Source organism: Cynocephalus volans, chromosome 8 (assembly GCF_027409185.1).
Source record: "Cynocephalus volans isolate mCynVol1 chromosome 8, mCynVol1.pri, whole genome shotgun sequence".
NCBI lineage: Eukaryota > Metazoa > Chordata > Mammalia > Dermoptera > Cynocephalidae > Cynocephalus > Cynocephalus volans.
In genome coordinates, this window is record NC_084467.1 from 18,617,037 (window position 1) to 18,642,408 (window position 25,372).

The window sequence follows — 25,372 nt, forward strand, 5'->3', positions numbered from 1 at the left end:
CTGTGTCACAAGTGTGTGATTAATTTCATAAGAAACTGCCAAACTATTTTCCAGGGTGGCCGCATCACATTACATTCCCACATATACTTGTATTGCTTTTATAACCCTGGGAAAGCTAAGATTTTATTTAAAGAAAGAAAAAAAATGTGAAGGAGACATACTAACTTAACTGTGGGAGTCTGCAGGTGGCTGTAGGATCATAACTAATTTGGTTTTCTTCTTTCTGTAACTTCTATATTGAGCGTGTATTGCTTTAATAATTAATTTTTTTCAAACTCAAACTTTAGTGTTGGGGAAAAAAAGATAGACCTGTGAAGATCTGATATTAGGTCAATCTCAATGAAAGACTGAGTTTGATCTCCCTGTTTTATATCCTTCTATCTCATTTCCAGCTCCAAGGCTGATGGAAAGAGCTTTAGTCTGGTTCTGGACAAAACTCACCAATTCCATGAACATTCACTGAAAACTCACTGTGCACCTGGCCTTTTGCTAGGCCCTCAGCAATACAGAGGTAAATGAGCCATGGTCCTTGCCCTGGAAGACTCCCAATCTGATGAAGTGTCCAGTATTGGCTTTTCTTAGAGCTAGAAGCAGTTTTAGCGAGGGCCTAAAGCCTTAGACCAAATCAAAGTGTCCAAAAGTGGAATTTAAGGGCCAGCCCGTGGCTCACCTGGGAGAGTGTGGTGCTGATAACACCAAGGCCACAGGTTCATATCCCTATATAGGGATGGCCAGTTAGTTCACTTGGGAGAGCGTGGTGCTGACAACACCAAGTCAAGGGTTAAGATCCCCTTACCGGTCATCTTTTTAAAAAAAAAAAGTGGAATTTAAGGACTCAGCAATCCAGTGGGAAAAGCCCTTTGGGAGATGAGAAGGAAGAAAAGAGGAGGAGGTGATGTTTTTAAAGAGGAATCCAAAGTAGCAAATTGCTAATGATGGAATTGCTGGCGCTATGACAGGCTAGTGCACAGAAGGACTTTCCAGACAATTAGGTCACAACCAACTTCATCTTGGCAAGAAGCTCAACCTGTGTTTTAAAATCCCCAGATCATAGAAAAGCCTCAATAAAATTTCTGACCCAGTAGGGATGTAGGTCAGCAAATAATTAGCATCTTCAAAAACCACATATTAGCTACTTACTTACATATTTCCACAGACAAGTGCCATAACAACTATGGACATTCCTACAGCACTTTATACACTTTACAAAGCCTTTTTACAGCTCATCTGAACTTCACAATAATCCCATGAGGGCAACTACCATAATCCTTCTCTTACTGGTGATGTGAGGCTCAGAAAGGTGAAGTAACCTGCCCAGGGTCACACTGCCCAGAAGTGGTGAAACTGGAACCTGGTGCCTGGTCTTTGGAACCCCAAATCAGTTTCTTCCCCAGCACTTCACAGATGGTCTCAGAAACATGAGCTGAAAAGCCGGGATGGGTGTCACAAGGACCTCACTTTACCTTTTATAAACTTGGGGGCATCAGAGTGAAGAAATTCTGTTAACAAACTAAGATGCAAAATAACTAGTGAATAAAGCTTAGACAAGGTGAAATTAGCTACATTATCCAACCACCTACTTACAAACCATTTCTCTACCAACACCTAATTCCTAAGGAGAAAGACCAGAATTGGTCAATCCAATCAAAAAAGTGTTGTAATAACAGCACCCCCAGGTGTCCTCTCCCCCAGTCCCTCCCATCCCCCCACTTCCACTCCCACCCCTAGTTTCCCTGGTTTTAAGAGCATTTTTCTCAGCGGTTTGTGGTGAGAGCGCCCCCATGTGTCTACTTTGTATTAAGTCTTTTAAAGAACCCATGAGAATTATCAGTATCCTCAGGATTTATAATGGGAGACAGTGTGTGTCGGGGGAGCCTAATCTCCCTGAACTAGGCTCAGAGGGGTTAAGAGCCAGGATTCTATTCTAATCTAATGAGGTTTGCTTATCTCAGAAGACTGTACTGTACTTTCTGACACCTCTTCCTGCACGGGCTGGTTTCTGGGCACAGAGCCTGGTCCTCAGGAACTGATACGTGAATTGTTCTATAACCTCCAGAGAACACCCTCAGATCCAATGCAGTGGCTCTGACCTGCAACCCCGGGGGCAGCACTTCCTCTGGGAGGGGAGAGAGACCCCTCCGACTCATCTTATTCCTACACTTCCCCCCAGGTCCTACCCTAAATATTTATTCCACAACTCAGGGCTGGACACTGGGACCACAGAGATGAGCAGGGCTGGGACTGAGGTCACATTCCTTCCTTCATTCATTTCTTCAGACATTAATTCACTGAGAGGCAGAGCTAGGCTCTAAGATTACGGTGTCAACTAGAGTTCCGATCCTAGTTCTGCTACTTTCTAACGGGTGGTCCTACTCCAGAGCCTCGTTTCTTCATTTTTCAGATGGAGTTAGTGGTAGCGTAGAGGAGTTGAAGCATATAGTGCTCCGGGGTCAGGGCTGGGTAGGTGGTAAGCAGTCATTCTGTTGGCCATTGTGCATTCACTCAACAAGCTCAACACAGCTTGCCACAGGTCAGGCTCTGTGCTGGCTGCTGGAGACAGACATGAGTCCATCTAGTTGGTGATGCCCAGAATGACCCAGCGGGCAAAGATGTAAAATGATAGAGCTCTCACCCCCTCCCTCTTTCTCTCCTCACCCTTGGGCAGACACACTCCTGAGCAGCCACCTCAAAGGCAAATACACAGGGACAGCAAGTCCAGGGACCTCCTCCTGACCCCAGGTTCCTGCTTTCACCTCCCACCTGCAGGCCTGCCTTTGACTCTTGGGTCACCTCCTAGTGCCCAGCCTGGAGGTGGTAGGGAGGGGGCTGTCAATCGGCATATCAAAGCTCAGAGCCGCCTCCTCCTGGCTGGCTGCCAGCCCACCACACTTCCCACCTGATCCATAGAGAGCCCATACCCTCTGCTAGGTTTTTCCCATGAGGGTCCACACAGGTCCGGGGGGCCAATGGGAGCCAGTGGGGATATACAGATGTGAGGAGGGGGTTGGGCCGGGGAAAGTGCTGTCTGCATCTAGGTGCTAGATTCCTGGCTCTGGAGGTAGACACGTCCTCCTTGGAGCTGGGAGAGAGATTAGAGCATCGTCCCCAAGTGCGAGGTGTTGGGGAGGCTCCTCCACCCGCCTTCCTGGCCCACTGTTTTCCTCTCCTGTCTCACCCTCCACTGCTTAGCTTCCCAGTCCCAAGGAAGATGAGTTGGGGGCAGGAAGTGGTCAGTTTGCACCCTAATTATTCTAAACACTCCTGTCCTCTTCCCTCTGCGCAGCCCCCACCATGGGCAAAGAGAAGATCCACAGCAACATGTGGTCACGACCCGTGAGGACTCAGGCAAGTCCACCACGAGCATCTCATCTACAAACGTAGGGACATCGACAAGAGGACCATGGATAGGTTCGAGAAAGAGGTGGCAGAAGTGAGGCTGCTTTGCCCAAGTGTCCTCCCCCCACCCCAGGGCCACTTCCAGCCTTGGGTCCCCTGGGAGGGGTACCTCATGGTGGGCAGGGGACAGCACTCCTGCTGAGCATCTGCTGGACTGGCAAGCACTTTCCATCTCAATCATGATGGGCAGGGGCTGTGGCCACTGTTTTCCAGGTGAGGCAAATGAGGCTCAGAAGGGTTAAGTTGCTTGCCTGAGGGTGCAAAAAGAGGGTGGCACCAAGATTTAAATTCTAGTGTGACAAAGATGCCACTCTGTGTCTCAGGAGGTAAAATGGCCAACAGCCCCAGTTACAAGGAGGAAAAGGATTTATTTGCATCTACCAGGGATCTTGGGGGAGCTCCTGGGTATACAATGGTGAACATAAGAGGCCTTGTCTCCCAGGAATTCATAGTCACATACCCTCATGTCACTTGACAAACTTGGTAACAGCGTGAGTGCTGTAGGAGCCCAGGACAGAGGCAGTGGGTGAGACCTGGGAGGCCCTGAAGCCTTCCCAGTGGAAGGGACTGACTCTAAACCTTGAAGAATCGGGGGCTGTGTCCATGAGCCATGAGGAGGCAGGACAGCAGGTGCAAGTCTCCTGAGATGGAGAGTGGGCGTCTGATAGGACAGGGAAGGTACGTGTCAAATGCCCTGTTAAGAAGCCTGTCCACTTTCCCCGCAGCCACTGAAGGATTTCAAGCATGGAGGGATGACATCAGGCAAGTTTTATAGGAAGAGCAGTCTGGCTGCAGTGTAGGGAGAAGAGACCCAAGGGCCCAAAGCTGGGGCCGGAAGCCAGTTAGGAGGTTGTCACCACTGACCAGGTGAGCAAGGATGGTGGCCCGAGCTCAGGCAGCAGCAGTGGGGGTGAAGAATAATGGATGGAGCTCAGAGACATGGAGGTGGGGAATCCACAGGACCTAGGGGTTAGCCATAGGGCAGGGGTAAGGGAAGAAGAGGCGTTGAGGATGACCTCTCAAGTTTCTGGCTTGGGAAACTGGATGTTGGTGAATACCAGTGGCAGAGGTGGCCTGGGGTCCCAACGAGTCTGCTCTAGATGAGCAAAATTTGAGGCATCCTGTGTCTTCTGTGCTGATGTCCAGGGAGCAGATGAATATTGAAGTCTGGAGCTCAGGACAGAAGCTCAGGTTGGAGACTAGGCTACAGGAGTGAAAAGAAAATCAGTGTCACCAGCTACACAGCAGCTACGTGGATCCTGATTTTCCTAATTTGGGATCCCTGAAATGCAGTCTGAATTGCAGCGGGGTCGCTTGTGTGGAAGGGCTGTTAAAGAAAGCTTTAGAACCCTGAGAAAGACTGACTGGTCCATAGCCAATATGGCAGAAGCATAACAAAGAAGGTTATGGAAAAATGAATGATCCGATGTGATGATTCTCAAACTTTCTGGTCTCAGGAACCCTTTATACTCTTAAAGGGACTCCAAAGGGCTTTTTTTTTTTTTTTTTTATTATTATTAAAAGATGACCGGTAAGGGGATCTTAACCCTTAATTTGGTGTTGTCAGCACCACGCTCACCCAGTGAGCTAACCGGCCATCCCTGTATGGGATCCGAACCCACGGCCTTGGTGTTGTCAGCACCACACTCTCCTGAGTGAGCCACGAGCCGGCACCAAAGGGCTTTTGTTTATGTGAGTTAGAGCTATCTATATTTGCCATATTCAAAATTAAAGCGTTCTAAAAATATTTAATTTACTTTAAAATAACAGTAATAAGCCCCTTACATACTAACATGAAATACCACATACATTAATGTGTGAAAAATAACTATTTCCCACAATGAAAAAATCTTAGTGAGAAGGGTGGCATTGTTTTACCTTTTTGTGGGTGTCTTTAATGTCTGGCTCACCAGAAGACAGCTAGATTCTCATATCTGCTTCTTCCTTCAACCTGTTGAAATTTCACGTGTCATGTGGCCCCTAGAAAACATCACTGTACACCCATGAGAGACTGAGAGGGAAAATAATGTCTTAGTATTGTTATGAAACTATTCTGACCCTGAAAACCCTAGAACCCCCGGGGATCCCTGGACCACTCTGAGAACCGCTTATCTAGGGTACTTGTATATTATAGACTATAATGGACATTATAAAAGTTCCTCTTGCAGCAAAAGTCAGGACACCTCGGTTCTAGTTCTATCTCTTGATGACCTAATTAGTTTTCTTGAAGAAGCCACTCGGTCTCTGGTCTTCCTCATCCTCCACTATGCTCTCAGGGCCTAACACAGCGCTCTGATTACAGCCAAAATGAACAAATGCCCAGAGTCTCTCAGCTGGCGACCAGTACAGAATACCCTAGACGAATACAGTAACCTGTATATGCTGTTGACTTTTTTAGTAGCCTCATCTTTACCAGTGCTGAAAGCAGTTCAACTTACCCAGGGTCCCAGGGTAATTATCAGTTATTGCTACCTTTTACCACAGGTAAAGGTCAAGAGCTTGAACTTTAGAGTCTAACACCCTTTGTTCAAATCCCGGCTTTACTACTTATTAGCCATACAATCTTTTTTTTTTTTTTTTTTTGGTGCCTGGCCAGTATGGGGATCTGAATCCTTGACCTTGGTATTATAGCTGTATGATCTTGAGTTAGTCACTTCATATCTCTGTTACTTCATCTGTAAAATGGAGAATAAAACCAGAGGCTGGCTGGTTAGCTTAGTTGGTTAGATTGTGGTGTTGTAACACCAAGGTCAAGGGTTCAGATCCCCACACCGGCCAGCCGCCAAAATACAAAACCAAACCAAATCCAACCAAAACAAAACAAAAAACCTTCGTTGAGTGGTTATGAGGGTGAAGTGAGATAATCCAAGTTAAGTGCTTAACATAGCACCAAGCACATGGTCAGCATTACTTAAGTGTTTGCTGCTTGTATTAATCGGAGGGCTTGCTAACCATGCACCAGTCTAGGCACTTTATGAACCACCCTGGGCACTTTGACTCTAAAACTGACTTTTAAAGAAAAAATTATACAAGTAATATAATACATTCTATTATTTTAAAAATTCAAAGACTTCTCCGTACACTGCCCTGTTACTGTATCCTCTGACCCTATCTTATCTCTTATCCTATCTTAGGCAGTGTGGGGGCAATATAAATGCATCTATGATATAGTCACTGTGCTCAGGGATCCCACAGTCTAGTATGGTTTGAAGTTCCTAGTTGAGTGTCTCCCTACCAGAGTCTAGTTCTCACATCAGACCAGGGTTCAAGCCCCAACTCCATCCTTTGCCCACAGTGAAGGGATGAGTGAGGCATCAATGCTCTAGACTTTAGAACTCACTTCGTGGGGTTGTGAGAAGTAAATGAGAGACTCCACACGGGTCTCTATTCATGCACACAGTTGCTCAAATGCTAATTGCTATCACTTATTATCTTTGCCTAAAGTCTTCCTTTTCTACAACTGACTTGAGAATTCTCAGCCTTTTCCTCCACATGTGCATAGCTATCTTTTTTGGATTATAAAAGTAATGTCTAACATCTTTACAATAAGCATTTCATGCAGATATGAAGCATAAACTGTAATCCCATGACTTCTAGATAACCTAGTTTTCATGCATTTCTTTCTAGGTATTCACAGCTGGACTCAAACTATAACGTTCGATAACACATTTTTAAAACTTTACATTTTTACGTGTTGAATATTCAATTCCGTACCCCACAGATATATATAATCAACTAGGTTATAATAAAAAATAGTGAAAATAATGAAAAAATAATAAAAAATAAACATTTTGAATAGTTAATGTGTGTTTTGTATTGCATCTCACAGAGGTACAGTAGTTTGTTTAGCCATATCCATTATTCAGTGAAAATGGTGATTAATGATTTGAGAAATTATTACATGCCAGACACTAGACTAAGCACTTTGCATGTACAAAACTCCATGAAGAAGACATTTCATTCCCATATAAAACAGGAAAATTGGGGCACAATGCAGTTAAGCAATAGCCTAATGTCGCCAGCTTCTAAATATATCGTCTCTAATTTTATTAAGAACTGCCATAGCCTGGCTGATTAGCTCAGCTGGCTAGAGCTCGGTGTTGTAACACCAAGATCAAGGGTTCAGATCCCCATATGGCCCCGCCAGCCCCTTCCCCCCACTCAAAAAAACCCTGCCACAATCGTCCTGGTAAGTAAATCTTTGCATGTGTCCTTGATAATTTAATTAAGATAAAAATCTAGTGAAACAAAGGGAGTATTCTGACACACGCCCAGTTGCCCTCGAGAAAGGCTAGACCCGCCATGGCAGTGTGTTCCTTCGGATAACTGAGTGCGGGAAAGCCAGGCACTGTCCTTGGTGCTGAGCAGACAGCCGTGAATGACATGCAGCTCTGCTCATAAAGCTTACATCTCGTGGGGAGGGGTATAATATGGTGGATGGTGACAAGTGCTGAGAAGAAAATTCTAAAGAAGGATGAAGTGTCACAATGTAGGAGACTTACCTTACATCAGGTGCTCAAGAGGAGCTCGTCTAAGATGACATTAGAGCAGAAACCTGATGCTTTGTTGCCTGTTTCCCTGTAACCTATTTCCACACATTTCATCTAGTTAGATAAGGGTGCTTTATTTCCATATCTTTCTGAGCATTTATCAGGCACCTGCTACTATGTTCTAGATGGTAAGAGAACAACGCATGTTAGCCTGTGGCCAGTGGACTAGATATTAGACTGGGGGGTTACTGACTTTATAGGTTTGTTGTGTGGGTCTGTGGGTGGACATAGAGCCAAGTGAGTTGCCCAGTTCATCAAACCAATGGAAGAGCACATCCTCACCTCACTCTCATAGAGGGCTCAGTGGGAAGGGGCTGGTGTTTGGGTCTGGGGAGTTGATTCCATTATTAACTCCTGACTTGGTCATTTGTTAATCATTGGGCCTTGGGCAACCTGCTACTGACCCTCAATGATCCTTTCTGAAAAAGGGGGAAGCTCTTTTACAAGCTTGAATTATTTATATAAAAATGCTTACTAAAATTTTCAAAGCCTTCTACCTGCCCCACCTCGACCCCAACAAGAGTTGAGTATTAATAGAAACAGTAGCTTTCTTCCTTGGGCCAACAATTTTTGAGTCCACGAGGCAAGATGTGCTTGCTCTGTGTAGCTTCTGTGCTACATAGCTCTGGTTCTCTTCCATGGAAGGTTTCCTTTGCCTGGAGACCTCTTGCCCCATCTATCAAGGCCTTCCCTGATACAGTCACCCTATCCTCCCACATCTGACAGTCCTACTTAAGGACCAAGAGTGACCATTCGCTGACAGCTTGCTATGTGTGGCCTCAGTGCCAGGGCACCTCTCCTAGGTCTTGGCTTTAATCTATAGTGCTAAAGTAAGGGGCTAGCATTTCCCTTGATGCTGATGGGAAACTGAGGTTTTGAAGCCTAGAGATTTTCTCAAGGGCCTATGGCTAAAAAGCAGAAATGTTTTGTTTTGTTTTCATTTCTTTTCTTTGTTTCTTTGGTGGCTGGCTGGTGAGGGGATCCAAAATCTTGACCTCAGTATTATCAATACCTAGCTCTAACCAACTGAGCTAAGCAACCAGCCAAAAAAGGAGAAACTTTTTATCAGATTCCTGACAGTCTGATCTAAGCCCATATGCTGACCCGTTCTGCTGCAGTGACAATCTAGCCACACACTTAGCCCTTAACATCAACCACCTTGGTTCTTTCTGTACTTTTCTGTCCTGAATTTCCAGTTAATTGATAAGTCTTCGAGGACAAAGATGATGTCTCTGATGAGCTTTGGCCACGGTTTTTAGAGGAGTAAATATTGTGTCTTCTTAAAATGCATGCATACGATGCACTGTTATACTGAAAATTATCCCTCTGGAAGATTTTTTGCTCATCAATGCTGCCTTTACTTACAAGTTAGCTTCCCTGGGAATGTCTTTAGCCCTTGAAGCACATTCTTTACGGCACTTCCATTGGGAAATGTCTTAGTCTATAGAAGTCTTAGTCTATATAAATCTTAGTCTCAGTCTTTAGAATGAGTATTAGAGTATTTGAATCTTGTTTCCATTCTTACCCCTGATGCTTACTAAACTTGCTGTGTGTTAACTCCCTTCCCTTCTCTGGACCTCAGTTTCCCCATGAGTGTAATCAGAATGAGATCTAAGGGAAATTCAGATTCTAGGACTCTGCTTCCTGAAATATATTGGTTCAACACGGAGAGGCAGTTTCACAATGCCTGTGAGATTTAAAGTAATCGTCACCAATTAGTGGGCACCCAGTAGGCGTCATAAAATGGTACATATGTGATCTTTTGTGTCCACATCTGCCTGTCATCAAAGCTCAGGACTCTTAAGCAACCACTTTGTTCCATTTATACAAATTCTGTTTACATTGTTATAGAATAAATATACTTCGTAATTTGCATAATTGATTTAATGTAGTTTAGGCAGTCTCATCATGCAAGAACCACCAGATCCTGCTACGGTGTGAGGAAAGAATGTGAATGGTGTCCGGAAATTCAAGGACAGGCCAGTTCGGCGATCTTTCAACACTGTTTTCGGAAAACCCAGGTCTTGGTCGTCAGCCGGCGGCTCCTGCAGTTGCTAGCACTTTCCACTAGCGGGAGGCCGGCGCTGCACTGCGCCGCGCCAGTTGCGCTTCTCTTTCTCTCACGCTCCCTCTTCTCCCTCGTGAGCTTGGGAAAAGAGCCCGCCTCCTGGCCCATAAGCCTCTGGGGCGGAAGCTTCACTTCCTCTTCCTGTTCTCCATCATGGCGGTGAGTAGTTGAGGCCTGCCTTTGCTTCCCTTCATCCGTTTCCATCCACGGCTAGCCGAGTCCTCGGGGGCGCCTCGCCCTCTGCCCGAGGAGGACGGAGCCCGCAGTGTTGGCCGGACCGAAAGTGGCAGAGCCGCGCGGGCCGAGGGCGGGGGGCGGGACCCTGTCACCTCTTCTCCCGTCCTCCTCCGAGCGGGCTCGGGGCAGAAGCCTGAGGGTTCAGCAGCACGGCTTGTGGGCGGCAGCGAGGGCACGGGGGGCGGGCGGACGGTTCCGGGACATGGGGTCCGGGCCTTCTTCCGGCCCCGGGACTTGAGCCCGGCCGGGTGCTGGGGCGCCTCAGCCGGTTTCTCTGCTCGGGGAAAGCGCCGGTCCGCAGACAGCTTCGGAATAGGGAGCGGGACGTCGCGTAACCACGTGTTGACCGTGTTCTCGGCAATTCACTTTTATCCTCCCCGTTCCCCTAGACGTCTTTACAAGGGGGTGCTCTTCGTCGCCCTGCACGTTGAGCCCTTTGGGGGTCATAACTCTACTTCTTCTAAGTTTCTCTTCGCTCATTCCGTGCGTGGAGGAAGAGACAAGGTCCCGAGCTGACTTCCTTGATGCCTCTTGGACAAACACGGTGATACGTTTCTCACCCTTAGCGCTTTCGTTAGGATTTGGGATGAGGAGAAAGAAATATGCCGTGCAAATGGAGAGTGATCAATACACTGGGCTCTCAGCTGTGGCAGGGGTCGCGAGTGTGTTGACTGGCGCGCTTCCCTGTTGCAGCAGGATCAAGGTGAAAAGGAGAACCCCATGCGGGAACTTCGCATCCGCAAGCTCTGCCTCAACATCTGTGTGGGGGAGAGTGGAGACAGACTGACCCGGGCAGCCAAGGTGTTGGAGCAGCTCACAGGCCAGACCCCTGTGTTTTCCAAAGGTGAGTAGTGGCAGGCATGGAGAAAGCTGGCGGCTCGGTTCTCCTGATTTTTCCTTAACTCGCCCGCTGTCAAGTCTGTTTAGGTGACAGTTGGCATCCCCTAAAAGCATTAAATTCATGAGCTACCCAATAAGTATCTTTCTTTGAGGTTGGGTATGGTGTTGGAATACCACGTTTTATATGAGCATACCTTAAGCTAAAACAAGCCCAAGTAAAGGTTTTCCAAGTAACTAGGATGTGAGGTAGGGCAGAAATGTTGGGAATGTAGTAAAGGGCATGAGGCTTGATTTGTAGTTAAGGTAGGGTTATATAGGCTACGTTAAAACCAGGGCTGCCTGGGTATGAATCCTGGCTCCACCACTTACTTGCTGTTCTGTGACTTTGGGCTCCCTGGGCCTCAGCTTCATTGTTAGTGTAAAGGGTATACTTGCATTATAAGGTTGTGAAAGGTAAAATGAGTTAGTGTGTGTGAAATGCAAGTTTCATTGCTTTACGATAGTGGAATATGGCAAGTCCTTGGATTCAGATTCTGCTTCTTATTACCAACTATGATCTTGGGTGAGTTAACCTCTCAGAAGCCCATCTGTAAAATGGGGTTAGCAGTACAATAAGGTTTTGGCAAATATTAGCTATTATCATGTTTTCTTTAGAACACAATGGTCATCTTCCTTGCTGGTGCCCTCTTTGGCCTATTCTGGTTGTGTATTTGCTCTTCCTGAGACTTTGATGTTGTGACTTGAAGATCTTAATTGAAGTATGGCTGGATGACTTGGAAATTGGAAAATCTGTTTTTCTCTGTCGTAGATGAAATCGATTAGTAGATGTAGGTGACATTGGTTAGACCACCAGTGTGGATGGACACTGGTGTTTCTTTGAGTCATGGAGATGGTGTTCTGGGGAAGAGGCTAGTGCAGTGGAGTTGACAACACCTGACTCCTTGTTACCCCCTGCCTGCAGCTAGATACACTGTCAGATCCTTTGGCATCAGGAGAAATGAAAAGATTGCTGTCCACTGCACAGTCCGTGGGGCCAAGGCAGAAGAAATCCTGGAGAAAGGCCTAAAGGTGAGGCTGATCCTTTCATGGGGAAATATTGATCAGGAGCCGCTTAACATGTGTATAATTATGGTGGCAGTAGTTACATTTAATGTACTGTTCTTTGGTGCCCTGTTATTTTATTTACTTATTTGCCTGTTTATTTATTTAGATGGCTGGCCAGTTAGCTGAGTTGGTTAGAGTGCAGTGTTGTAACACCAAGGTTGAGGGTTTGGATCCCCATACTGGCCAACTGCCAAAAAAAAAAAAAAAAAGGTGTGTGTGTAGAAAAAGTCTACACTGGGCAGAGTTAAACTATATGCTTGGGAGTCATTTTGATGCTTATGCTTTCTCTGGGTTTTTCTCTGCCCTTTGGAAGTTGGGAAAGCTCCATGAAATCCATGGTGGGATGTGACTTAGTGTAGTGGGGAAATCAGAGATTGTGTTCCCAGCCGAGTTACATTGAGTTGTGTCTTTGCCCTGGGGTGCTGAGGATTGCAGGTTGAGCTAGTTATTTGAGGGGGAGTTGAAGATGACAGGGAATGTAATTGGTGCACTTTTTCCTCAGGTGCGGGAATATGAATTAAGAAAAAATAACTTCTCAGATACTGGAAACTTTGGCTTTGGGATCCAGGAACACATCGATCTGGGGATCAAATATGACCCAAGCATTGGTATCTACGGCCTGGACTTCTATGTGGTATGAATATTTAATCTTTTCCCTCTCAGTCTGTGAGGAGAGGGCAGTCTGCTACTCCTTTATCTCGCATGTGCTATCTTGATGTTTGGATGTTGGATTGAAGCTTTGAGTATTGTCTACCTGTGTTGTGTGTTCTCCTCCTTGGGAAGATGTGCCTCATTTGTGGCAAGCACAGGGGTACAGCGCTGAACAACATACACAAAATCCCTGCTATTGTGAAGCTTACAGTCTAGGATCTACCGAGCGCCAACGTGGCTTAAAAGGTGGATGAAGGAAACTGTTCCTTCCAGCCAGTGAATTGAAAATTTTTTGAGAGGCAGTATTGGTGCTATATTTGGCCTTTGAGTTGACTGCACTGAGGCACGCTTTTTCCCTGTTCCTGCTCTTAGACTTGGGATGTCTGACTTTCATCCAGAGGACATAGAAACAGGTTTCGGTGGTGTAACTTTGCTGTGGGTGGGGATTTTAATGTAGAATGACCATTTGTGTTCTTGCACTGTTTTGGTTCAGTCATAAAACTAAATAGCCAAAAACAGAAGTCCTGACTAGTGCGGAATCTGAATGATGGTGGCACTTTTCTTTAGGTTTGAATATCCAGACAGCAGTGAGAATGTGCTACTCACAGGTAGTTTGGGGACAGAAAACCTTTGGGAAGCACTTTGAGCTGAAGCAGAAGGGAAAAAAAAATAATATCTTTATCTCTTTGTGCTTCTCAGAATTTTACATTTTCTACAATGCATATGTTGCAATAGATTTTTCAAAAGCAATAGTGCTTTGCAGGTGGGCGCACTAGTGGAGAATCCTCAGTACTATTGGAAGATAGGTAGAGAGGGGGGAAGGTACTGAAAGTTCCAGCCTCCAAAGCAAACCTATAGTATGGTGGTGTGTGTTGTTTTGGATGCTGGTGACCGTTCTGTTAGATACAGATCATGGGTCTTGCTCCAGAATCCATTGGGCTGCCAGATGGCTCTTGCAGATCAGTCTCTAGTGTGTGTCTTGTCTGTCTGCTTTTCACTCTGAGCTGGCTAGGTGACTGTTGGTTATTCCTGGGACAGGTGCTGGGTAGGCCAGGTTTCAGCATCGCAGACAAGAAGCGCAGGACAGGCTGCATTGGGGCCAAACACAGAATCAGCAAAGAGGAGGCCATGCGCTGGTTCCAGCAGAAGGTAAAGCCAATTTATCTCAGGTGAAGTGGTGGTATGTGGTGTTGGTGAATGGAATTGGGGTTTGGGGATGCAAAATGTAGTATTGTTTGTGGGTAGCTTCTTTAAAGATAGAATATTAGGGCAGCTTGGCATATGGGGCTTTCAGGGCTGGTGGTTTTTAAAAAAAAACCCAGAAGTAGGCTGCCTCCCCACTCCATGAATGTGAGTAACTGGAGGGGGAGGAATATTGCTTTAAAAGAAGTCCCCTTGGGCCGAGCCCGTGGCTCACTCGGGAGAGTGCAGCACTGGGAGCGCAGCGACGCTCCGCTCCTGCTGTGGGTTCGGATCCTATATAGGACTGGCCGGTGCACTCACTGGCTGAGTGCCGGTCACGAAAAAGACAAAAAAATAAAAATAAAAAATAAAAGAAGCCCCCTTTTCTCAGGTTATAGTGCATTTGAGCACAGGGTAGCAATTGTTAAGAACAGTTAGCTTCCTATTTAGTCCAGGAAATATATGGAATTGACGTATCAGATTTGAATTCTCAAACGTTAGCCATTCCTGCAATTGTTGTCTCCTGTTCTGAAAAAATAAAATCTCTTCTCTTTCAGTATGATGGGATCATCCTTCCTGGCAAATAAATTCCTGTTTCTCTCCAAAGGCCAATAAAAAGTTTTCAGTGAAATGTACATTATTGTTGTGTATTCTGTGAAAGGAGCCTGGCCAAATTCAAGTCCTTGGACCTCAAGCCACTTAAAGCTTCGGTGGGAGTAGCTGGTAACAACCCTGTCGTCTTCTGATTGGATGCCAGTGTTAACAGGCAGATCCAAGCCTGAGCTTCCTAGCATTGTCTGTCACACCCTTGTTATGCTGTGGCGCAGCAGGCTTGTGTAAACTGATTTTAGTGGGGAGGGTATGGTTGGGTTGGGGTTTGAATTTAGAGCCCTGATTAAAGGCAAGTGCAGTGCTTCCGTGTTCCAGAAGGCTCCCCTCTGTTCAGTGATGTTGTTCTTTACTGGAGATTTTATCAGCACTGATGTGTAATGAAGGGATCACAGGTTTTGGTCTGATGGTTGACATTCAATTTAGACTTAACTGTTCAGATTCAGGTTTCCAGTAAAAGGAGAATCTAGGGTTATTGAGAGGCAGCATAAATAGATAAAAGGGCAGTCTTTGGGGTAAATTGTCTAGATTCAGTTCCCAGCCCTGCCTTTTATTAACTCTTACTTCGTGTGTGTTATTACTCTGCCTCAGTTTCCTTATCTGTATCATGGAGGCAATAATAATAATAATATCCTTCAGAGGATTAAACAGTTTAATACGTGTAGGATGCTTAGGTTAGCATCAGGGACATAATACTCAAAAAGGGTTATAAGTTTGCTTCCCTTTGGTTTGAAAGTGGATTTTTGCCTATCCTGATTTTTCCAGATCACTGAAGCAGTGACATTCAGTAGCCACTATTTCCTCTGACCATCAGACACAGTACTTGACTACTGGTTCATCTTTGTTGGGGTTTTTTGTGGCGGCTGGCCGGTACTGGACCTTGGTGTTATTGGCATCATGCTCCAACCACCTGAGCTAACCAGTCAGCCCTTGGTTCATCATTTTTAATTTTGGGTTTAAATTTTGAGCACATTAATTCAATAGTTTAATCACTTGTGGCTAATGAGTTCAGTTGTCCTTGGGCCATCTTTTAATTGCTGTTAAATAGTTCTCTAATTTGCTGCTTTTTTAAGGTACTTTAAAACCTGGAAACTGTTTGGTGTGCCTAATTTTTTTGTGAAGATATGGCTTGTTTTGTCTTCTTGATAATAAAATCCTCTTGTCCTCTTATCCAGTAAGATCAGATGCAGTTGGTTAAAGGCTCTCCTTTAATCACAGATGCGTTACCATGTACTTTCTTCACATAAAACATAAACATGCATTTACTTCTCAGTCTCTTACTGGAGGGCCAGGGCCACCACCTTGTAAATGGAGTGAAGGAGTCTGATTCTTGTGATTCAGCTTCATTTTCATAGCAGGAACCTTGCTTGTTTTATTAACTTTTTTTTTTTTTTTAACTCTGCATTAAATAACAATTACAACTGGAATAAACATGCTTAACAACAAACTAACTCTTGGTGAATAGATACTAAGTAGTGCTGGGTGTTGCTGCAGTGGAAAGTTGGTATTACATTTTACAGAGGAGATGGAGCGCATTTGGTAGTTTCATCTAAATAAAGCATTTCAGAAATTAAAAAAGTCCCTCTAATTCTGCTGCCTTCCTCATGCATCCTACTGTTAGCCTTTTGCTGTTTATCAGTATTTTTTTGTTTATATTGCTTTTTAATTTTAACAATATAAACCTGCCTAACCTTCATTTGGTCCTGCTGTATTGTGTACTCAGTTGAGTTGACCTCCCATTTAAAAAATAAAAACAGGGCTGGCTGGTTAGCTCACTTGGGGGAGAGCATGGTGCTGGTAATGCCCAGGTTACAAGTTTGGATCCCCATACCTGCCAACTGCCAAAAAGCAAAAAAAGAAAAGAAAACTGACTTAGCTCCTGGCCCAGTGGAAAAAAGCACTGTTGGGAATTCAGCGATCTCACTGGATTTTAGTCCTACTTTTAACTAGCAATGAGATTTTGGGTCAGTCATGAAACACCTGGGGGACTGGAATAAGTGGGGATGCTTCACTAACCAGTTTAGAGCAGCCATTGGCAGAACAGCTTGCCCCACTCTTCTGGTTAGGAGCTCTATTTCCAAATAGATGTCCCACTGGAGTCTAAAGCATTGAAGTTGTGAATTGAGTTTATAGCAAGTGAGTAGATAGGATCACCTGGGAGTTAAAACTCTGGGTCCCACCTCAGACCTGTGGAATTAACAAGATCACAGGTGATCTGTATGTGTAAAAGCACTGCCCACATCCTAATGCAGAACAGAGATGTCATGATATCCTAGGAGATTTTTTTTTTTTTTTTTTTTTTTTGCAGTAAAGGAACTAGGAGGTTTCTTGAATATAGTTTTATGAAGTTCTTTCTGTGTGCTTATTTTTCTTATTTCTTGAGCTGTTACCATATACCTTATGGCAGTGGATCATTGTTAGGTGACCCTCTGCCCCAATGTCACATTGTGGTTGTCTTTGGAATAAGGTAGTGTCCCTAGCAGGCATCTGTGTATATCCCAATATCAGGTCCAAAAATACTGTGCTGCTTTGCTGAATGAATGTTCTAGTCCTGCAGCCATCTTCTAGAGCAGAGTTCTTAAGCTGGAGCAATATTGCCCAACCACTATCCTGGGGTATTTGAAAATTTGTAGTGGTGGGTTTTTATTATCACAGTAACTTGGGCTGCTATTGGTATTAGTGCCTGGAGGGCAGGGATATTAAACATTCTGCCATTAAAGATAATCCCACACAAACTAATAAATATGTAAAGTGCTGTGGAAATGGATAAAGAGTGATTACTGATACTTAAGCAAATACTTGATGGGGCCAGCCATTATACACCAGGAGGCCCCAGTCTATTTGGTTGAGAAACAGCAGGGGGACCATATAGCTAGAGAGCAAGGTGGGGGAGAGGAGTAGATCAAATCGGTCTAGTGGGGGTAGGTCAGTGCTCAGGGAGCCCACCAATGAAGGCTCTGGCTAAAGATGTGATCAGAACTTTTTTTTTTTTTTTTTTAAAAAGATGACCCGGTAAGGGGATCTCAACCCTTGGCTTGGTGTTGTCAGCACCCCGCTCAGCCAGTGAGCAAACCGGCCATCCCTATATAGGATCCGAACCCGTGGCCTTGGTGTTATCAGCACCGCACTCTACCGAGTGAGCTACGGGCCGGCCTTGATCAGAACTTTTAAAAGTGTGGGTGTTCCTCAGCTGAGCTGTTACAAAGTTATCAATCCACAAGAATTGCTTTTATGCTAAATACAAAATACAAAGTAATCAGTACTAAGGACAGTAAGTTCTCTTTCTTCGTTAGAAACACTAAATAGCAAATAGCTAATGTTACCTTCTAAGTTTTTTTGTTTTAACATAGTTGAGAAGAAACTATAGCTATAGTTTTAATTTGTGCTTTTCCCTTTAACAAATGTGCTCTCATGTAGATACATATTCCATTTTGGGAATGTATAGGACACATTGACTTAACTATGCAGCTGGCACTAAATGTCAGGAATGTCAGTTTAATGGAATTGCCCCAGTTCTGTAAAGACTGTTTTATCTTGATGATTTGGCCTTCTGTCCAGTGACTACCTGTAAGGTCCTTGCAAGGTATCTCGGTGCTGTTAGACTGGGGGGTTTAGTGGAAAGAACGCTAAGCAGGAAAAAGGTTATCCACATTCTAATTTTTGTTTTGCTTCCCCTGCTGGCATTATGACCACGGGTAAGCACCTTGGCAGGATGCGTCCTCTCTGGCCCTCTAACGTGGAGCCTGTTGGATTTTGTGTATAATCCTTTATCTTCTGAATTTTGTGCTTCAGCTAACTGGTGGGTGAAGGCACAGTGAGTGGGCTGCTGAAGGGACCTGAGTCCTAAAGGGTTAGGCCCAGGTCATCTAGGTATGTGGCTAGATCAGGGCCCAGAAACCACCCACAAATAACTGAAGCTTCCAGCCACTGGAGACCAAGCTGGTGCCTGGGGGTAGAGAACCACTTTCAAAGCAGCTTGTTATGGAAACCACAGTGTGGTTGTCAGAGGGGAATCCAGCCTAAGGCACCCCGGGGCACCAAGAGGACTGAACCTGACTCTCTTCAAAGAGCAGGTGCAGGAAACGTTAGGAAACAAGTGCAGATGGCTTTTGTTCTCACAAATCAGTAAACAAAATCATCAGTTGTGATTGTACCAGTTGGGGACCTTTATGTAACTTGATTTTAGGATGTTATGTAATTATATAATTTTTATGTGATAAATATGTCAGTAGTTACCTAGAGTCTGAAAGGAGCTTGAAAGGCAAAAGCATTCAACAACTTAAGCACATAAGAAGTTCTAGACCCCCTCAGTTAAACTGCTGAACATATTGCTTTGATAACATGATTTTTATCCCTTTGAATATCATAGTGACTGCCTGTGAAACTATTTTTCTATTTTTTGCTTTAAACATTGATTCTGCTCAAACATTACATGTAGTAATGTCGTTAAGAGCACAGAAGTATAGTGGTTAAGAGCACAGAATTTGAAATTTAAGTACACATCTCAAATTCTTTGCAAGAATGTGAGATTAAGTGCTCAGAATGGTCCCTGGCAGATAGAATAGGCTTGTTTTCTATTAGGAGCCCACCAGCTAGCTGGATCCCCTCCAACCCTGGTTTTAGGAAATAGTTGTGTGATGATTGTTTTTCTCAGCGTAGTCATCCCGGCAAACTCAAGGGGAGGAGGTACTTTCACTGATGTGCATACATCATCTTGGTTGGTCACCACAACTCAGTGAGGTAAGTGTTATAGTGGGGAGGACACACAGGCATAGAGAAGGAAGTGAAAGTCATAAGTAACAGTGGTGAAACCAGCCTTCAAGCCCAGGCAGTCAGACTCCAGATGCTCCAGGCCTGCTGTCTTGTGCAAATTTATAACTCAGTAAGAAAGCTAAACCACATTTTCCCAAAATTAAGTTGACCAACCCACAAAATATCGTTTATCTTTCTAGCCTACATTCCCCAAGTCCTCAAGAAGGGCTGGGAATCATAGAGATGGAGTTGGCCTTTACTTGTCAACCGTTGGGTCCATAGGGACAAATACCCAAGTAGGTGCTGAATTATATTAGAGGAAGAAAGTTTCTTAAAATGGGAGATACGTATATTTTATAGCAAACATTTTGTAATCTCAGTCACAGCCATGTCTCACTGTATGTTCTTAGTGTCTAATCCTGAGACTGGCTTGTTGGCCTGATTGGGCACAGATAGCAATGCTGCCACTTACTACCTGGGGAAGACCTTGGACAAGTCAGGCAACATCTCTGGGCCTCAGGTCTTGTGTAAAATAGGCTCAACACCTACCTTACAGGGTTATTTTCAAGAATTATATAAATATATATAATTTACTTGGTACATATATATAAAAATAACTTGGTACAATTGTAGGAGCTGTTTAAAGTATTGTAAATATTATATGTTAATTGAGTATATTCTTGGTGTTCTGTGATGGGCTTAAACTTTTATTCTATGGTTTGAGTGCTATGCTTTCCTGGGGAAGAAAAGAGGCTGAGGATGGGGATTATTCACTGTAAAGTTTTTTGCTAGGCTTCTCTTCTTTCAAGGAATCCCTAAAACATATGACAACAATTTGGAGAAGGACCAGTACAGCTTTCTGTTCTCATTTCAGCATTACTCTATTTTTTAATACGTGAGCACTTACCTACGTAAAGTATGGCTTTGAACAAAACATACAGACCCTGCTGCTAAGTGGGCAAAAATAAGTGCATGTTTCTTTTCTGCCCACTTTTCAGGTGGAAAAAATCCACTGCACCTCTTATATATGCTCCCCCTGAGGGCATTCCATCCTGTCTCCGTCAGTATGGAAAAACCCTGAATGAGTTGGGTCCCTGGGGACTGGTTTGAGTTCACAAAGAGCAGTAGTGTTTCTCTAAGAGTGATCTGACGACCACCTCCATCAGAATCCTTGCTGGCTGGTTAGCTTGGTTGATTAGAGCCCAGTGTTGGTAATACCAATGTTGAGTATTAGGATCCCCATACCGGCCAACCACCAAAAAAAAAAAGAAAAAAGAAAAGAAATTCACATTCTTACAATACTGAAGGCTGAGTTTGTTCTTTCAACAGAAGTGGCTTTCGAAGTTTTTTGACCACAGCCCACAGTAACAAAAAAAAATTATATACCACCACTTATTATATACTCACCTCTGAAAAAAGTTCCATGAAACAATACCTTCATTACAGGCAATGCATTCTAGTATTTTTTTTTTCTCTCCCTAATACTGGTTCTAATCCATTTAATGGATTTTTAATCTGCAGTTTGAAAAACCTGCTCTGTGGTTTAGTTGATCAAGTTTCAACCACAGAAGCAGAACTTCTGAGCTAGGATCTCCAACCCCCTGTTTCTGTTCAGCATTGCTCTAATGAGGACTTTCTGTGGTGACTACACCCCTGTGATAGATCTCTTCTTGGGCCCCCAGTCTTTTCCATACATCCTTAGAAATCAGGGTGGAGGCTCTCAAACCTCCACAGCTCTGGCATTCTGTGAGCTTGAAGACCTAATACCACGTGGACACTGCCAAGGCTTCCAGCTTGTATTTTCCAAAGCTTCGGGTCCAGCTGCACCTGGAACTAATTTAGCCGTGGCTGGAGCAGCCTAAGCAGCTGGTATGGTGGTGTGGGGAGCAGCATTCCAAGGTGGCCCTGGGCAGCGAGCCAGTGGAGGGCACTTTGGGCCTTTTTCCCAAGACCATTCTGTCTCCATAGGCCTCTTGGCCTATAATGGAAGATGCAGCCTCCAAGATCTCTGAAATGCCTTCACGGTCTTTTGTCCCTTCTCTCTCTCTCTGTTTTTTTTTTAAAAGATGACTGGTAAGGGGATGTTAACCCTTGACTTGGTGTTGTCAGCACCACGCTCACCCAGTGAGCAAACCGGCCATCCCTATATGGGATCCGAACCCGTGGCCTTGGTGCTATCAGCACCACACTCTCCCGAGTGAGCCACGGGCCGGCCCCTGGTAAGGGGATCTTAACCCTTGACTTGGTGTTGTCAGCACCATGCTCACCCAGTGAGCTAACCAGCCATCCCTATATGGGATCCAAACTCATGGCCTTAGAGTTATCATCACCTCACTCTCCCAAGTGAGCCACAGGCTGGCCCTTTTCTCCCTTCTCTTGATAATCCTTTTCGTCTGTACTCGTCTCCTAAGCAAACGGTTGCAGGACTACACCATTGCATTGTTCTGAAAATGCTCTTTGCTTCTCTGACACGTGGCCAGGATCCAAATCTTTTCACTCTGCTTTCCTTTTAAAATCTGGCTTTATTTCATGCCTTTGCTGCCATAACTCAGCATAGGCTGTTACAAGTAGACATGCAGCTTCCTTAATGCTTTGCTGCTTAGAAATTTCTTCTGCCAAATACCGAGTCAGCACCTGGAAGTTCCACATTCCATAAAACCTCTGGGTATAAACAGAACGCAGCCAAATTCCTTGCCAGTTCATAGCAAGGGTGATCTTTGCCCCAGTTTCCAATAAACTCCCTCTTATTTCTATCTGAGATCTCCTTAGAGGTCTTTACAGTCCATATTTCCATAAGCATTCTGATCAACACCATTCAAACAGTCTCTGAAACATTCCAAACTTTCCCTGGTTTTCTTGTCTTCTAAGCTTTCACCAGCATCTAGGCTTTTTCTACCCTGTTCCTCCAAATTCTTCCAGCCTCCCTTCAACACCCAGTTCCAAAGCCACTTCCACATTTCCAAGTATTTGTTATAAGTAACACCCCACTTCTCTAGTACCAGTTTTCTGTATTAGTCCATTTCTGTTGCTTATAACAAAATACACAGAACTGAGTATTTCATAAAGAAAATGAAATTTGGGCTGGCCCGTGGCTCGCTCGGGAGAGTGTGGTGCTGATAACACCAAGGCCATGGGTTCGGATCCTATATAGGGATGGCCGGTTAGCTCACTGGTTGAGCGTGGTGCTGACAACACCAAGCCAAAGGTTAAGATCCCCTTACTGGTCATCTTACAAAAAAAAAAAAAAGAAAGAAAGAAAAGAAATTTATTGCTTACAGTTTCAGAAGCTACAAAGTCCAAAGTCGAGGGAACAAAACTGGTGAAGACTTTCTTTAGTGTTGACTTCAATGATGTCAGAGTATTACATTGCAGAAAATAGAGCAGAGAGAGACAGACACTATTCTTCTTTTAAAGCACTCAGAACCACATCCCTAACCACAATTTTTAATCATTTTTAATCCATTCACTATTGCATGGTCCTACAATCCAATCACCTCTTCAAGGCACCACCTTTCAATTACCTTATTAGGATTTCCCACCCTCTTAACAGTCACAGTGGGGGCTATTTCTATTACATAAAACTTGGGGGACACAATTCAAGCTTCAGTGAGTTTTAGGGGGTCATAATTCAATCCACTACATCATGTAACCATAGCACAATGATCAAAAGTAAGAAGTTAATATTGGTACAATACTACAGACTTTAGATTTTGCCAGTTTTTCTACTAGTGCCCTTTTTCTGTTTGAGGATCCAGTTCAGATCCCACATTGCATTTAGTTGTTATTTTTCCTTAGTCTCATCCAATCTGAGGCAGTTCTTCAGTTTTGTCTTTCATGACATTGACACTTTTGAGGAGTACTGATCGGTTACTTTGTAGAATGTCCCTCAATTTAGGTTTATTTGTTTTCTGATGATTACATTGAGGCTGTGCATTTTGGAGCAGAATACCACAGAGGTAATGTGCCCGTGATGTGTCATTTTCAGGGGATATGATGTTGACATTTTACTAATGAGGTAGGAGAAGTAACTTTGAAAACAGTGTTTGATTGGATACTGTAATGCTAAAGACAAAAAGAACTGTGCACACTGTACTCTATTTGTCAATTTGTTTATCACAGTGGAAGAGGGGAGGAGATGTCTGAGTTAGCAATTCTGAAACTTCTAGGATTGAATAATAAGTAAATATATTGTAGGTAATGAAAAACAGGTTTCTCAGTGTTGGAAAAGAAGTGACAAAAAGGGTAACAAGTAAGCAGAGGGGAAATGCTAGAATGAACCCAATGGCACTGGATTGGAGTTGGAGGTATTAGTAGGAACTCAATAGAGATAAATGTGTGTATAAGCATAAGTTAGTATAAATGCATGTATTTCCTAGCTCTTTCTGCTGAGAAGGCCTAGAAATGGTAACATCCCAGTAATACCACCTTAACCAAGTCATCAAATTAACATCGCCAGTTATAAAACATGCCAACATCATGATGTATGTTTTTCACAGATTAGTTGTTGTGGGGAGAGCGGACTGTAGGGGCAAAGAATGGCTGTGAGTGGCTTGGACTAGGTTGGTGGTGGTGAAGATAGGGTGAGTGGGGTAGGATTCTGGATATTTGATTCTGCATCTGTTTGGAGATTGGGTTGACAGGATTTGTTGGTGGATTGAATTGAATAAGGCATCTTAGAATGGCGTTAGGATTGCCACTTAGGTTCTTGGCCTGAACAGCTGGGTGGATGTCCATGCTAGTTCCCTGTGGGGAAAGGCTGCAGAAGGAGCAGGTTCAATGAGAGAAAACCAAGAGTTTGGTTTTAGACATAATATTTGAAATGGCTTTAAGTCATCTAAATGGAAATGTCTGATAAGCAGTTGGATAAGTGGGGAAAATAGATATAAAATTGGGAGTTACCAGGCTACAGGATGAATCAGTTGATGCATTGTGTGTAGCAAAGTGCTTCTCAAACCCTAGCAGGCTTGCAAATGTCCTAGAGAACTTACTAAAACATAAATTCCTAGCGGCTGGCCAGTTAGCTCAGTTGGTTAGAGCATGGTGTTATAACACCAAGGTTAAGGATCTAGATCCCCATACCAGTCAGCCACCAAACCAAACCAAACCAAACCAAACATAGATTCCTGACCTACCAGGGATTCTGGTTCAGTAGATCTGAGATGGGGATGAGAATTTGCATTTCCAACAAATCCCCAGGTGATGCTGATGCTGCTGGTCTTCCAAGCATACTTTGAGTGGAACTTGATGCTGGCTTTTTTTTTTTTTTTTTGGCTGCTGGCTGGTACAGGGATCGAGTTTGCTGGCCTTTTTCCCACTGTATTCAGTTTTTCCATCCTCTCTCTCTTGAGAGTAAGATATCATACTCTCAAGAACAAGTGTCTAAAAATCATATGCCCAAAGTAATCATTGTTTCTTTTTATAAACAGATGACCCGAGTTTCGTTTATCTTGCCTTAGATTACAGCACAAGTGAATGAGTGTCAGAATTTGAACCCAAATCTCCTAAATTCTTTGCAGTGTACCCTACTACCATATATAGGCCATGTAACCTTAGACAAATCTTTAAGCTTTCCATCCATTTCCTGCCTGGTTCAAAAGAGATAATATATGTGAAAGTGCCATTCAAACTCTAACAGTATATACTCTGAATTGTTCCCATCATCGTTATAGATGTGGTCAGTATTTGTCAATGTGCCTAACATTTCTTTTTCTTTCTTTCTTTTTTTTTAAAAAAAGGATGACTGGTAAGGGGATCTTAACCCTTGACTTGGTGTCGTCAGCACCATGATCTCCCAAGTGAGCTAACCAGCCATCCCTATATAGGGATCCAAACCCGTGGCCTTGGTGTTATCAGCACCACATTCTCCCAGGTGAGCCACAGGCCGACCCTGCCTAACATTTCTGTTCTGGGAATAGTAAAGGCATGAACGTCAGAAAACTTAAAAACAAAAAGCCTGAAAAAAACCAGACAAACCTGTGGGAAG

At 44.1% G+C, this 25,372-nt stretch overlaps 1 protein-coding gene across 1 annotated transcript; it reads left to right on the forward strand.

The window, feature by feature from the left end:
* Positions 1 to 3,291: 3,291 nt before the first annotated feature.
* On the forward strand, positions 3,292 to 14,663 carry RPL11 (ribosomal protein L11). Its single transcript, XM_063105721.1, has 8 exons — positions 3,292 to 3,345; positions 10,093 to 10,173; positions 10,264 to 10,499; positions 10,896 to 11,095; positions 12,053 to 12,159; positions 12,698 to 12,829; positions 13,885 to 13,995; positions 14,586 to 14,663. The coding sequence occupies exons 1-8, from the start codon at positions 3,292 to 3,294 to the stop codon at positions 14,613 to 14,615; spliced, it is 951 nt and encodes a 316-aa protein (XP_062961791.1). The 3' UTR covers positions 14,616 to 14,663.
* The last annotated feature ends 10,709 nt before the right edge of the window (positions 14,664 to 25,372 follow it).

What these genes read in the sequence shown, in the direction of transcription:
- RPL11 (XM_063105721.1), top strand. Translation starts at nt 3,292, where the DNA reads ATGGGCAAAGAGAAGATCCACAGCAACATGTGGTCACGACCCGTGAGG. An exon ending in TCCTGTTCTCCATCATGGCG is followed by an intron (nt 10,174 to 10,263) that starts GTGAGTAGTTGA and finishes CCTCTGCCCGAG; the next exon opens with GAGGACGGAGCCCGCAGTGT. An exon ending in TGCGCTGGTTCCAGCAGAAG is followed by an intron (nt 13,996 to 14,585) that starts GTAAAGCCAATT and finishes CTTCTCTTTCAG; the next exon opens with TATGATGGGATCATCCTTCC.